The following is a 16,373-nucleotide window of genomic DNA, read 5'->3' on the forward strand; positions in this document are numbered from 1 at the left end:
TTTGTGTCCTTTACATTTTCACGTGAAAATGAATCATCGAAAGCGAGTATTGATAATTTCTTCGTAAACACAGTTACATTGTCAGTATCATTTTTTTCTGGAAATGTTTTACGTGTTCTATCAATAATCAAAATTATGGTAGATAAAACCCTTGCGAGATAATTAGTTTTGCACTTAGGTGAATGCGTTTGTACACTTTGATTTTTATTTTTTCTACTTTCTGTTTTAAATTTATTAATTTCTTTTCTTTTCTATATTACCAATTTATTTGAACTATTGTTTTTCGTGTTAATTTGCAGGAGGAAGAATTGACTTTGCACCGTTTCATTCATTGCCATTGTAAAGAGTAATTACATGACTCTTTGGTCTTGAAGCAGAATTCGTTCCCAGCAGTGTTTCGATACGATCCTTTGTGTAGCGTTCGATGGTTATTATAACGTGAAATTGATTTTAGTTTACGCCTTATGGTATGGTTAACCATTATTTTTACGAGAGAAGTCAAATTGAAAAATTAACGAGATGCGTGGGACTCGTGATATGAAATATTATTGCATTTCCTTACCCATGATGGAATATATCGTTATAATTTCGGAAGCTATAGATTATTTTAGTAACTCAAATAAAATAATAAATATCGATATGAATATGAAAAACTAATATAACTTTGAGATCTCCTATTTAAAATTTGGTGTATTTTAATATTATGTAAAGTGGCGTGGACAATGAACTTTTAATAATAATAAATATAAATTAATATTTACTAATGAAATACATTTAAATTATTATTTGTAATTAATTATTATAATAAAATTCCTCTTAATAGATGTAAAATCTGATATACAATAAAGAATATTATCATCATAAAACACATTATTAATAAAACGAATGTTATATAATCTTTATTAATTGATTATTTGTGAAATTTATAATGAAAATTTTTATTTTGCTCCGTCGATTGTTGTCATTATTCTGAATAACATATTTGAGCCAGAATAAGTTATCGGAATACACATATTTTACATTACCAAATTATGATATTGAATTAAACGTAACTGATAATGTTCGATAATTCGACCTAGTTTGCGAAAAGTTAAATATTATTTAAATGAGTACTTCGATTTTTTGATTAGAATTTGTAAACTTTTATATAGGTATTTCGTGATTTAAAAGGAATATAGAAAGAAAGATGAATTTAATCCTTTTAATTAAATTTTGTTTTATTAACGAAAGTTTGTTCATTTTATGGACACTGTGAGAATCTTCTGACTTATTTCAAACGCTCAGAATCACCTTGGACACAATAAACACTTTATTTTTACATAAGCGGAACTTTGCTTATTTATTTAACACTTTAACCTAATCCAATTTTCTAAATCTCGGCATATCCCGATGCTTCGAACTCTTGTCCATAATTGATTATTTACAAAAAGAAATACGTTGATTAAACAAATTAAAATAATTGAAATATATGTACACAACAATGTCACTGCCGAGGTATCGAATAGATGTGACGTTCAATGTTTTTTCATGTTCTGCATTTTTGAGGTCACCTGACACCTCGTATCATTTTTGTATCGCATGCGACGTTATCGACGGTAGATGTTCGGTTTGAATCAAAACTAAATTTTCTTATGAAATTACAAACAAGGCATAAAACTACGGTTTTAGCCGAATTCGTATTGAAAAAACTGATTTTTTGGCAGGTAGATATGTAACAATCTTTTATATCCTTGGTCGATAATAATATGCAACAAGGTGTTATCATTGATCGGTAACATAGATTTCTTTGGCGGGTGATAACGTAGGGAACTTCTTTAGCCTGAAATTGTTAGGCTGCACTTCTTTGGCCTAAAGTTGGCGGTGTGTGTAGCTCTGAAATCTGTCACTATATCTGCAAATGAAACAAATTTTCATTTATAAAGAAGGTTAATTAAGAGAATTAATTTGGCAGACCAGTGTCTAAGACGGTAACGTGGCCAGCTACCACTACGAAATCAGAGTTCCAGTCTCGTTGTCTCTGCACTTTTTCTAAAATTATTACATATGATAATAATTGACTCTATTCGTCAACGGCCTTAGCCGCGGAAATTACCAGATACCCATAAGAATACCCAAGTCAAGCTATGTTACTTTTTGAGATTCTTCCGGGAATGGTACACATTTCATTTTTCGAAAATAAATCCACAGTTGGTTACTTTCTGAATAATCACTTTTATTTTTGATCCTTATCAATATTAAACAACGTAGTTACGTAAGGGTATATATATTACATGGAAAATTCTGTCCTCCTAGTGCGCATATATCTTCCCAAGATACCACGATTTTCCCCGAGAGAAGAAAAAAAATTTGTATTTTGATAATTACACCGACACACATTCTCCGATCTAGTTCTCCCTCTCACGCTCAACCTTTCACTCTCTGCCTCTCTTACTCCGTTGTCTTTTGTCCTTTTCACTCCTCCACGCTGGAACATATTACTCAATTTTCACATTTTTTCTAAAATTATTAACTTTAAAGACGATTCAAAAAGCTTCTGCATTATTCAATTCAAAAACAATCGAATTGATCTCTCCAAATAATACTCAAATGATATGTCTTTGTCCGTTTATCTATTTTCTTGTTCTTTGTTTTAATCCTTATCCGTTCCCGTAACAAGAAACGTATCCTAACCTCAAAACAATATAGAATTGTAAATATATAATATTGTAAAATGTTAAATATACCGAATAAAAGTTGAATAAATAATGCATCTGATTTCTTGTTTCGTCCAGAGTGTGGGTGGACCATGTACCATCCAACGCAATGTGTGGAAGGACCAACATCGTTCTACACGATGTACCAAACGAGGTGATTCCTCACTTTCGGTGGAGGATGCACGATCAGAACTCTGAAAAGCGAGTTTCCATCGAGATACCCTCGTTTTCGAACGAAATTTCACGAGTTTGTCCATATATGTAGAGAACGAAGAGAGAGGGATCTGGGTGGAAACTCTATGGTTACTTGGAGGTAGAAACCGAACGGGAAACGAAGAAAACTAGTTTCTACCCCGTACTGGCGTCACTTCCCTGTTTGCAGCAAACGAGAAAAAGAAGCGAACGTTTATTTAAATCGACGCACACGATCCCTCTCGCTCGTCAAACGCGTTGGAAGATAATTCTCATCGTAAGTCGCGCCACTGAACACGTGACTATATTTTTCTAACATCACTTCGCTCTCTTTTCAGTGTTCCGGAGTAATTTACCGCAATTTCGAAGTACGCTTTGTTCGAGCATGGTGCTTGATGAGCCTGAGTGAACCTAACGTTAGTCGATTCTACTCGAAAAATCATTTTTCTCGCCTGTTTTCCTTACGAGAGAACGAGTAGAAGAAAAATTTGAACAACACATCGCCTTATGCTTGCAATACTTATACAATCGCACAAGAACATTTCTTTTTAAAAATTGTCAATCAACTTGATAAGAACTTTTGGTAATTTTATGCTCTTCTTATGTATGTTGTCAAAAAATAAAAGGTTCTTCTTTCTAGGGAGTTTCTGAGATTTCATTCGCGTTGGTAGGAAGATGTCAGAGGTTCATCGAGCAGCCATACGTCGCAGTAGGCCATTTCCTCCTATCTAAGAATTTGAAAGACTAACTAAAAAAGCAAAGAGCAAAGTGCCGCGTCGAGATTCCGCTTTTGCCGTCGTTATTCTTCTCCATTGATGTGTAAAAGAGATTCTTGAAATTTTACGTTCCACAAGAGAAAAGAAAGATCAAAGTTCTCTATTTTTTTGGAGCTCGAGTTATTTCTAAGCCTTGTTTGACGATTCAGGAATTTTTTTAGTGGATGTGCAGGCACTGTTCTTTCACAAAATGGAGCCATTTATCTTCAAACAACTTCAGCTCCTGGCTTTTTCCCTAGCGCAAAGGTCTAGTTTGTTTTGTGGATCGATAATTACGCTATGGTTTCCAATCTTTCATTCAACGATTTCAACGAGTATCAACAATCATTAACCATTTTCTTTTCTAATATTCTTCTATTAGGACGTTAGTCATAGTGATATGTATTCGGTTAACAACTAAAACTGAAAATGTACCCAGCCAGTAAATAGTCCGACTTGGATTTAAATCAAACGTTATCAACTATTTAGAGCGTATTAAAGCTTCTTTATACGAACAAAGTTAATAATATGTCGAGTAATTTGATTGCTATGCCTTCTAAAGAATTTTTCTCGAGGAATTCCCTTTTCCAATATTATTCCAGGGATTAAAAGTGTTTCGATGTTATTGATACTCGTTCAAAAACTGTCAGGGATGTACAAAGATTGCTAATCAATACCGAATAAGCGGATATTCGGAACAGCGATCACCGCTCAACTTAGATCGAAGCATATAGGGGATGAAGAAGACATTTTCCCCTAATTATGTTACTAGTCCACATCGAAGACTCGTGCCTTCCTTAATCGATCTTTGTTTTTCGATTATCTTAATCGAGATATGGTTGTACTTTGTTTTCAAGTAAATTTTTCTAGAATCTTTCTAACCTAACCTAGTTAACATAACAAAATCGATATCGTAGTTAAAGTTATATTTGGAAAATACTGTTTGTTACTCTTCTTCATCGCCGATAAGCTTCTGATAGCGACGTTACAGGGTTCGGAACTGAAAACTAAAAAAATCCTAAGACAGCAGCCTCGTTCTTGGATCGATCGATCCCCGATCGAACCTATTGATCGATGGTTGCGCATAGAAAGTATATCTCGCCATATATATATATATATATATATGATACATATATATATAATATAATATAATATAATATATATATATATTAGAAAAATTTTTTTAACAGACGCATTAATACTTAAAGATAAATGTTCAGATCAATCTTTCATTCTTCCGCGACATTTACTCCCACTCTTGCGCTCTCTTCTTTGATCATTCGTTCTACTACCAGAATTTCACGGTTTTTTCCTTGCAAAAGGTGCAGACTGATATGTGAAAAGATCACTGATCGATATGTAGATCCGATATGGAGATCCGAGAATAGAATAAATGGAGAGACGTAAATTTCCCAAGCTGCCCCCTGTAGCTGTCTTTCCGCTGTAATTTCTTCTTTCCCTTTTGCCTTATCACTTTTCCACTTGTTCATTTTCCCAATTTTCCCATTTTGTAACTCTTCTATTCAGTTTTTCAATTTTTCCACTTATGAACTTTCCTCCTAAAACTTTTACTCTTTATTTTCAAATTTTCCATTTTTATACCAGCTTCCCTTGTTCTCACAATTTTCCACGTTACAATTTCTTCTCTTTGTTTCCCAAAGCAAAATGACAAATACGATCATCGAATGGACGTTTATGACATTCCAAGAGTATTCTCTTCTTTGTTAATTTTAAAAACAAACAAACCTAAGATTATCGGTAATATATCTACTAGTAATAATCACAACTCTACTCTAGAACGTAAGATACATAAAACCATTTATAAATAATAACAATTAAGCGATCAACAGTCGTTGTAGGAACTTGTCGTTATTAGAACTGGATGTTTTCTACTGAAGAATATTTGTAATCAAATAACAGATACCATTTTCTTATGGTGCTCCATAGTAGGGCACCCCAGAGCTGAGAATTGTTACCAATTTCAAAATATCAATAATTTCAAATCTACATATTACTCTCTCTCTCTGTCTCTCTCTTTCTATCTATTTATTTATTTAATTTGTCTGTTTGTTGATTCATACCAGCCCTCTGCAACTCCCATAGAACTCCATTTATGGTGTCTAGCAGGGGGCTAACAATCTTTAATTGAATATATTCAATGGAAACGCGACTTCACGTCGCAATTCCAGTTTAACGTACAAGATAAGATTAAAATTCCTCTTGTAAGATTATAATCATATAATTCTAAGCTTTTTTCAAGATTGGGAAAGACTAGATTTAGGCAAGATCCAGTTTCTTTCTTTCTTCATATTTTCTCCGCCATTTTCTTTCTTTCCATCTTCATCTTTTACTCTCGTGTTTTCTTCGACTCTCAGGAACAAAGTTTCTTTGTTACGATCGCCTTCTTCTTTAATTCTTCTCTCTTCATCAATTAGCTGCACGTCTACACGTATCTTTCAGCAGTTAAAATGCTCTCTTGGAAAACACAAGTGTCGCTTTACATCTAAGAATGGTAATGGTTGCGGTTGAACTTTTTTTTGGGGCATACCAAATTTATACTTATTTTCATAACGTATGAGAGTTTTTGAGGAGTAAAATGCAGAACTATGACTTTTATGGACAGGGATCATCGTTTTAGATATTACGTGTATATAAAGTTCTAACACACTGCGCAATTTGTTTGGACGATGTTTAGACTTTGATCAGTAAGGTTGTCTTTATCATATTGGCTTCTATAACGCATCCCGTCTTTTGCGGGTTTTCAGTTTGCTGGTATCTATCTAAGAACAACATGTTTCTTAATAATATTAATTAAATCTAACTTACACCTAACTCAAACAAAGATCAATTTATTCAGTTAATCGAGCTCCCAATCCGAATGAGTCATAAAACATGTGTATCTAAGTAAACTGTCCAATATTCATAAACTTGATGTATAGACAACATTAAAGATAATAATCTCTGCGTTTTAAATACAGTATTTTCAGATTTTATTCGTCGAAAACTACCACATATTATTAAAAAGGTGAAAAATTCGGAATGCTCCAAAATAAAGTTTAGCCATGGTCTCTCCCCAACTTCTATTTTTTTTCTTCTTCTTCTTCATGATTCCGCCTCTGACAGCTCTGCCTCTCATTCTCTCGCACTCTCAGACTCTCCCATTCTCTCGCGCTCTCTCTCACTTTTATACAACTAGAATAATAAATATTGCCGCGAAAATTATTTGCTACATTCGTCCCAAACAGTAGTCAACAAGTTCGCCCATCGGAGACTCGCGGTTCCGCTATTTTTGTTTCTGTCTTTACCTTTTTTCGATTCAGGGGGTTCTTTTGAATGATCATTAAAAGGTGTATTATGCTCGACGATCGATTAGGATGGATTTGGAAATTGACGTTTCTCAGTGTGGAGAAGTGAAATTAGTAAGGGAAGCTCAGAATTTCGAAGCAGCACCTCCTGCACAATCGTCGAGCGCTTATCGAGAAAGATTCTGGGTTTCTATATCCTTTTTTTAAAAAAAAGCCAGTTCGTGAAATTTCCTCGTTAATTCTTCACAGAAGAAACAAATGATTAAATCATTACACTTTACTTGAAGAAGCATATGCATCGATTCTCTTTCAGCCATCTTAAATAATAACTTCCCAACTTATTTATGTTGGGCACCCTAATTTTAAAGATCAAACATTAATGCATATTCTGCATTATTCGTAATATAAACTATAATATCAAAGAAATCTCTTTGAAAATCAGTTATCTAATTTATCTGTCTACCACCGTAACCTTACAATCAATGAAACTTTAACTTTTCAATAGTAAAATGCATCAGTTCACCATTAAGTATAACATAATTTAACTTTAAAAGACCTTTCAGAAGCAGCTATCCAATTTATTTATGTCAATCATTCTAATCTCAAACGATTCTCGAATAATTATAACATAACATAACATTAGAATATCTCCTTGAAAAGCAACTATCCGACCTATTCCTGTCAACCGCATAATCTCAAACAGTCCTCCATTAATCATAACATGAACTTAAAAGAACCTTCTTGAAAAACAATTACCCAACTTCTTTTTGTGAACCATCCTAACGTCAAAACCAATAAGACATTTTCAAACATAATGTCACTTACCAAATATTTAACTTGTGTGTTAGGTAACTAAAAATTATAAATGAATAGCATCGCGAGTACCAACTCCATAGCCCCTCGCCTCATAACCTCTCAAAGGCCATTATACACCGCGAGCTCCGAAAGGGTCGTTTTTTTACGCCGATGAACGCTCGACGCCGGTCAGGCTCGCATAATAATTTATCTTGATATCATCAAATATATATATTTATATCGGCGCTGATAGCCGCTCAATCGTCCCAGGTGGGGAAGCTTTCGTGGTCGATGAACAGCGATGATTGACCAGCAGTTTCTGGCCTCTGACTTGGTGTCCCACCGAAGTTCGTGCTGCCGAACACAGGCTGCCCAAATGCATCCAGTTGCTGGCCCTCATAGATGCTGCGATCAGTCGTCGTGTATGACGGATGCGTTTGCTGTTGTTGCGGTTGTTGCTTTTGTGTATCTGTTACTGTCAATTCGATGTTGCCGGCTGACACGTTTTCCTCTAGATTCTCCGAAGTGTTTCCTTCCTCCAGGCTGCTGTGCTTGATACCATAGTAGAAGTACATGATGAAACCTAGGATAGGTTATAAATTAGGTTATATTAGGTTTTATAATTTGGAACTTTAGTAACTTGAGAAAGTTTAAAATGTTATTAGGACATATTTAGGCCAAGATACCTTAAATGCTTCTTACTAGTGATTCTGAGTAATCAATAGGATAAAATAGATTAGAAGTAGAATTATTATTAATAGGAATTTGACATTCCTGTGCATTTGTGGGAAATTTAAAGATATAAAAACGTATTAGCAGTTAATAATATAAAGAAACATCCAAAGTACTAGAATATCAAAAGTACTGTACGTATTACATAAAGTATTACTTCTGGAAGCTTCAGGTTGTAAACCAGATATCTAATAAGAATTATATTTGGATTTTCCATTAGCATTGCACTAGCTTCTTCAGAACTCAAATAACATGTTGTGGTTAATTGTGAAAGTAATGTTTAGTTGATAGGTGCTTACAAAATGCAATATCTCTTGGACTAATCATGATTCAAATTGCATTAAAGTAAAAAAGAAATTTGTTAGGTTTACCGAGAATCATCCAGACAGTGAATCTGACGAGTGTCAAGATGCTCAGCTTGAAGATGAGGTATATGTTCACAGTGATGGCAATCGCCGGCACGAATGGGAGTCCCGGTGTCATAAACATTACGCTACTTCTAAAAATGTTCCAATTTCACAATAAACGAGTAAAAGAATATTTAGTTGAAGTTTAAGTAAAAGTTCTATTTCAAATTGAAATTTACCTGTTTTGTGATTTTCTACTTATGGCAAGCAACACTCCAATTATGGCAAAGAGGAACGCGAACATCATTATCGTTGTGAACGTTCCCATATTTCCTAAAATGAATAACGTTGGTATTACATTATCGATACGATTGGAAAGTTGAAAGAAAGGTGAAAGGTTAAAGGTTTGTTTCTCTGTGGCTCACCCATGCCGCAAACTATAATCAAATCGAAGATGATGATCAGCAAAAAGAGTACGCCGACTAATTTCATGACGTAGCGACCAGACGCCTCCGTCGCTGGGCCTCTGTCAACCCAGGGGAAGATGGCAGGACAGAGATATTGTGCTGCCTAAGATAACAAAACATTTTATATTAGATATCAGAATAAACTTCAAATTAAATTCTAAAAACGAAATAACTAGAGATTAATTATTATACTTATACTACATACTTTGTATACTACAAAAATATTTCATTGTTAAATTCAAGAAAAAAAGGGAAGGATTCAATATTAAATACTGAAAGAAGATTTTAGAACAAAATTATAATTGGCAATAAAAATATATATTACTTTAATAGAGTATAACGAGAAAACAAAAAATAAATAAAATTATGGCTAGAAGAATAAAACAGTATTCTATAACGTTATAATCAGGGAAAATAGGAATGTTGCAGAGTTATAGTTAGGAAAGCAAAGAATATTCCAGAATTATAATTAGAGAAAGAAAGAAACATTTCAAAACTTCTAAATTCTATACCTGCAACCGACGTTGGAGGTAATTCAAAGGTGGTCCAATTATTGGCGTATTTCCTGGATACTGATGCGCACTGCCACAACCGGAGGCAGCTGCAGCTGCATGCACACTACCGTAGAATTTATTCTCAGTTCTATCACTGACTAGATATTGATCATCTTTACCCAAACCAACTTCGTCCTCCTCTGCACCATAAGTGTCGTCCGAGTCTGGCGATGAACTATTGCATCTCCTCACTCTTCTTACCTGAAGAACAAACAGTTTATCTTTGACTATTCATTCGTATAAACATTTTTATCAGTATTGTCACAATAGTGTTCATTATTCTTGCAACTCTACCATGATACGTTGGCCGCTGTTTGCTGCAGCAAGATCTGATTGTGCAGCCTGGACAGAATTCAGTGCAGTAGTTAGCTGATCAGGTCTCAGCTCCTTTCCATAAGTCACTTGACCATTTCCCTGATTTTCTTTAGTTGGTGATCGGCAAGGTGTTCTTAAACTCTGTGGTAGCAACTCTACAAGGTTCGTTGAGTGAGGTTGATAACGGAGAATCAGTACACAGGTAGACACCAAAGTGTACGCTAGTAGAGTACCTAAAAATCCAAGGACAAAGAACATTTTAACTATTTTTTTGATACTATATACGAGGTGATTATCTCGTTGGAGACGTCAAAGAAGAAGCTGCTGATTGGACATTGTTTCGACCTAAAGAATGACTGGAAACCGTTCTTAGTTTTAAACTCTTCAAGGACAACTTCTCCTTTTTGTAACCTCAAGCGAAAAAAGTCGCTCTGTGTTTTAACTATAGTTTAACAAACTATTAACCAGATAACGATAGATACGTCTTAGCAACCGATGAAAAGAAATATTTCACGCGACTTAAAGAAGACTCAACACTGAAAGAATTAACTGGTTCTGGTTACTTCGAAGAAAATTCTTTACGATGTGAAGGAAGAGGGAGAGCTGATTTTTCATAGGACTCACCGATAGACATCATCTCTACCAACACCTCTAATTGAATAAACAGCGCAGCCAAGGCTGCACACACACCGGAAGTCAGTGTTGCTATGACTGGAGTACCTGTTGCTGGCCACACTTGGCTCAGAGTCCTAGTGACCATACAAAAATACACCATTAGAAAGTGTAGATCTTACGAAGTGATCATTCATGAAATATACAAAAGGATATTTATGAATTAGATAAAGATACAAAGATCGAAAGGGGATTTTTATGAAGCAAATATAAATGATATAGAAATTGTAATATTTATTTCAATGAAGTTAACATAGAAAATTTTCAAATAGAAATTTGTAACATCTCTAGAAAATGTATTGTCTATTTTGTTCTTATCTTATTTAGTTAATTTCAATTAATATTTATTTTAACTAATACTAATTCAACTTTACTTAGAAGAAAATTTAAAAACGCAAATGAGTTGAGTCTTACCGACAACGCTGTCAGGTCAAACTTACCTGAATATAAGGCCATCCTGGGCCATAGCATAAACTATCCTAGGCATGGGGAACATGCTACCAAACATGGAGACTGTCAATCCAGCCAACGCACCAACTGCCACGATATATTTGCACTTGTATGCTCCAACTTGACCAAACATCTCCACCAATGCTGAATCTTGATCTACCTCGTCGTATGGCACTGAAAAAAGGAAGTAGAACATTTTATCAATTTCCCACCTAGTACTTTCCTTATTTCTTCTTACTTTTTCCCTTCTTCCTTTTCAGGCTGTTTTTCTAAGGACTTTTGTCAGCAGACTGTGTTAAGAGAACTGGCAAGTATTCGTGTTCGAAAAATGTAAAGGTTGGTTTTTTAGAAGCATCAATTATGTCCGTTATTTAGAAGCATAACGAACCGTGCCTGTGTGACGAGGGTAAGCGAAGGATCACGTGTCGTTGAAGGGTGGCCAGAGATGCGTGAAGGGAGGTCAAGGATGGCCAAAGGCCTTTTGGTCGACGGATGACAGAGTTGAAGCGAATAATCTGTGGAAATGCCATCACTTGCCTGTTAATAATTAAACTAGCGTCATTAAATAACAACTATTCAGTCTAGAATATCTATGTGATGTTGTTCTCGTAACTATATTTATTTTGTTGTTTGTTGCAATTAAAGCAAACCTCAAATTGAGATTAGAATAAATTTCAAACTTCTGTGTTAATAATGTTAATGAAACTAAAGGATTATATTTATAAAATAATTGAATATTTGGTTACTCCTTGTGCTGCACTTGTAAATTATTGTTGTCACAATTATATTTCATCTTAGAACTTATATCGTTTGTTTAAATGTAAGCACTTAAAGTTTAAATTAAGATGACGTTAACATTCTTGCTTTAGCATATTGCAAGCCATAATATAATTATCCAATTCACATTTTTTATAATTTATGATACAAAAGAAGAAAGAGATTAATGTTTATTAAATTTTCCATACGTTCTACAATTAGTAAATAAGAAATTTCATTTTTCTTTATTCCCCCTAAAATAGTATTATATATATTTATTATAATAATGCATATTAGCAATTTTTTTGTCATTTGTTACGAAGACACAGGCTGTATAATTCCAAATATTTCTTCTTTCCACGAAAGGTTGAATTTAAATTGAAACTTAATCTTTCAATTAGAACTCTTCTACTTTTCTGTTTTTGTTTCCCATGCTTGGCCCTGTTTGCAACTGAAAATTGTAGAAATCGTAGAGAGTAAAGAGAATCGGACAAGTACTTACCAATCAGCGTCAACATCATGCTGGTGGTGACATAAGCGGTGAGTATTATGATTAACGAGGCGACTATAGCGAGGGGGATGCTCCTCTTTGGGTTTGTCGCCTCTTCGCCGGTGGTCGCTATAATATCGAAGCCGATGAACGCGTAAAAACACGTCGCTGCACCGGTGAACACCTGCAACAAGTATATTGCCTATTAATAGGACAGTTGAAGTCAGGAATTCCTGTTCAAGTGTGTGTGTCAACAGCACAGGATCGTTTCGTTTTTTCTTTCTGAAATATTTATTGATGGGTTTGTTCTAGTTTGCAATTCATATCCTTTCAATATCCTCAAGTTGAGAATTTGTCCATGGAATAAATTTTTAAACAGCTCCTTGTACCCTTGGTCTGGAAAATAATTCATAGAACATTTTGGAAGAATGACACATTCTACAATGATGAAAATATTCGTAGAATATTCTTGAAGAGTTTCATATTCTTTGACTTAGAAGGTTATCCTCAGAATTTTCTAGGTGAAAAGTACCCTGCATTCTTTATTTGAGAATTTATTCAGAGAATATTCTGCAGAAACTTTATGTCATCAAATAGGACATTTTATCTAACAACAGCATATTTTTCAAGTAAGAACTTATCCATTAAATAAATATCCTGGAATATGATGCAAAAATTCTATGTTTTCGAATAGGCGATTTATCCATAGAATTTTCCATCAGAATTTTGTTATTAATATCTTGTCAAATTGAAAATTTATATCCCTTCGCGCAACGTGATGGGAAATTTATCTGAAAAGTTGAAATAAGATACCGATCACATTTTGGGAGAAGCTCGATCGTGAACAAGGGGGAATAATTGAGGATGAGAAATGTTTTCCAGCCTGTTAGGGTTGGAGTTCGGATGAGCAGAATGACAAACGAGAACTGTGTTCGTTTCATTACTGACCTCAACATGTTGCAACTTTTCTGTACAACCGTTTAACCTACAATTCTGGCTGAAACTTATTTCATAACGAATTGAAATCTAACTCATAATGAAATGTCATTCATAATTTCACAAGGAATTTAAATCTGATCTACAATGCAATATACACGATATATATGCACGATATATAATATGGTTTCACTGAAATTTTCCAATTTTGAAAATCATAGAAGCCTTTTGGACAACTCAACGCTTGATGATTAAGAAAAAGAAATGATTCTTTTAAGAATTTTCCAACAACCTAATATTTAGTAATTAATCTATGAGAGCATTATTTAGGAATAAAATAACTGTGCGATTGAAATAACCAGATATTGGAATGAATAAATCAGTGGAACAATGGCAAAGGATATTTCGTTACTTGAAAAGAGAAGATCCCTAAGAAGGGAAGGATAGAAATCAGCAAATTAAGTTGCTACCTTAATAAAAAAGTTCTTTGAGAGCTGAAGAGTCTTCCAGGCCTCTTTTCAACGCAGATACTCCGTAGCCCATTAAATTTTTCAAGGTCCCCTAATGTCGTTATGAATTCTGATGTCGGCAGCTTCAACGAAACTGAATAAAATTGAAAACTTAATTCAATCTCGTAGGAAACTAAACCTGAGCATTACGACCATCTTTATTTCATAAAAGTGATGAATCATAAACTGGAATAATGTTACAACCTTAGATACTAGATTGAATGTGAAAAAAGGCTACCGCTATCGATCGAATTATTCTGAAAATACCAGGGATTTCTTCTAAAATTCTAGAAATTATACTTAACGCTCCGTCTGTAACCTTATCTTTACTTTACTCTTTACATCACGTCGTCTGCACATTGGATCGTTAAGTCCATACAATTTCTTTTATAGGTTTTTTTGAAAATCGGAATCCCAAAATTCTTGAATACTCTTCCAAATTTGTAGAATATTATGTAATAGTATTTTTTTGCTACATGTTGTTTTAATTTTTTTAACGGAGGAAAGACTTAAACAAGAAGAGAACGATCCAGTGTGTAGATGATGGAACGAAAAATGAATATGAAGATGGATTAACAGAAATTTCTCGCTGGTTCCTCGAATGCCAACGATCAAAGAGAATGAAAACGGAATAAGAATAGATCGAAATCCAATTCAGAGGAACTAAATCTGAGTACGAAATACCACGATCAACTGAAATCACCGTGAAAATTCACAGAATACTAAAAATCGGATCTAAAAACTAAATCCCTAGGAATTGAACGAAATTATATTTTATAGTGATTTCTTTACTCCGATAGGACGGGAAGAATAGGAGGGGAATAGAAGTAGATTGGAATGTAATTCAGAACAACTAGATTGAGAGCAACTGCATTTCCCTATTAACCGAATCCCCATGAAAATCCCTAGAATATTGGGGATTCCTAAAAACTGATAGGAATTCTATTTTCTACGACCATTTCGCGTGTTTCTTCGACCCAAACGATCGAATGAAATAAAAAGGAGTAAAAGATAGGAGGGAAACTAGTTTAGACGGACAGGTTTATTCGTTCAAAGTGTTCATCGAGGAAGGAACTTGGCAAGTTGAAATGTTAACAAGTTCTATAGGATGACTTCTTTTCTTAGAAGAGAAAAATCTCGTGAATGTTTGAGAATACACGCTTGACCCTGTAGTATTTCGCCTCCGCAGCTCTCTCACGCCCCCATATTCCAAGCACCGCCCACGTAAAGCCTCGAGTGGAAATCCTCCAAGCAGAGAATGCATTTCCTCGTTAAAAAGACACAGACATCTGAATTTAAACGGGCGTAACCCCCTCCAACTATTCGCCCTGTAGCCTTCGTCCTTTTTTCTTACGCTTCGTTTTATTTCTGAAATTTATTACGTGCTTTTTGCGTGGAGCTAAACGAGCAAATTTGTAGGTTATGTTGGAAGCAAATGTTACCACGATGAAATACATGGTCGTACAAGAGAACGTTAACGAACAAAATGGCTCGCTTTTAGCGGAGTAAATTGGCAGATATAGGGATGTAAAACCAAAGCCTCTCAAGGCCCGAAACAACAAAGGAGGAATCACTAAAGGAAGTAATAGAGTAAATTCTACTAAATAATTATACTCTATTAAATTAGCAGAAAATGTTACGTCAAATTATATAAAAATATATTTTTTGATGTTATGAGTTTTAAGTAGAGTAAACAACATTGCTTTATTGTAAGAAATATCTTTATTATAAAAAAATACGAACCAAAAAAATATATTCTCATTAAGCAGCTAGAGAACGAAGTAATTAAGCGAAACAAGAGATCATAATACTAAGTTAAAGGCAAAGAGGTAGTCACTTCCAAAAAGTTAATATTCCTAAAGAAGACTTTAATCTTTACACGAATATAACATTTCAATCAGAAAAATGACTGTAAATTAATATTTGTAATTTTTAACAATGTTTGTTAGCTATCATGGATACGTCAAAATCAAATAGATTTGCGGGCAACTTGTTCGAGGATTCGATTAGTTTTAAAAGCAAGCGTCAACTGCAATCTGACTATTGAAGGGTGAGCATATTAATTTCACAATTCGTTCATTGTACAAAATGATAAGACAAAGACCAACAACTATGTATTTATATATTATCGTTTATTTTCCAATTGAATCCTCACAAAAAGTAGATTTTCATTTGCAAATAATAAATAATAAATAAATTATTGTTAACATCATTAAAACGATCTTTATTTCAATAAGAAACTTAATTCTTATTCACAATTAAAACATTATTTTGACTTTATATTTATTATTTAATAGGGAAATAAAATATTGCCTAACGCTGAATGGAAGAGTTTCAAAGTACCTTCGGGTCGTTAAATAATCGCGATTCGTCCGTATTCTTATTATCCCGAATTAATGACGGCG

The 16,373-nt window shown here is 34.1% G+C and overlaps 1 protein-coding gene across 1 annotated transcript in view; it reads right to left on the reverse strand.

The window, feature by feature from the left end:
- Nucleotides 1-2,191: 2,191 nt before the first annotated feature.
- The window catches only part of LOC132914847 (probable cationic amino acid transporter), a 66,040-nt gene continuing 51,858 nt past the window's right edge, over nt 2,192-16,373 (reverse strand). Inside the window, exons 6-14 of the mRNA XM_060974332.1 lie at nt 12,536-12,707; nt 11,268-11,451; nt 10,780-10,904; nt 10,135-10,388; nt 9,799-10,041; nt 9,245-9,389; nt 9,059-9,152; nt 8,844-8,971; nt 2,192-8,323 (exon numbers count right to left, since the gene is read on the reverse strand). Of these exons, the coding sequence (XP_060830315.1) occupies nt 7,998-8,323; nt 8,844-8,971; nt 9,059-9,152; nt 9,245-9,389; nt 9,799-10,041; nt 10,135-10,388; nt 10,780-10,904; nt 11,268-11,451; nt 12,536-12,707 (1,671 nt within the window). The 3' untranslated portion in view covers nt 2,192-7,997. The remainder of the gene's footprint in view (nt 8,324-8,843; nt 8,972-9,058; nt 9,153-9,244; nt 9,390-9,798; nt 10,042-10,134; nt 10,389-10,779; nt 10,905-11,267; nt 11,452-12,535; nt 12,708-16,373) is intronic.

This window comes from Bombus pascuorum, chromosome 15 (assembly GCF_905332965.1).
Source record: "Bombus pascuorum chromosome 15, iyBomPasc1.1, whole genome shotgun sequence".
Taxonomy (NCBI): domain Eukaryota; kingdom Metazoa; phylum Arthropoda; class Insecta; order Hymenoptera; family Apidae; genus Bombus; species Bombus pascuorum.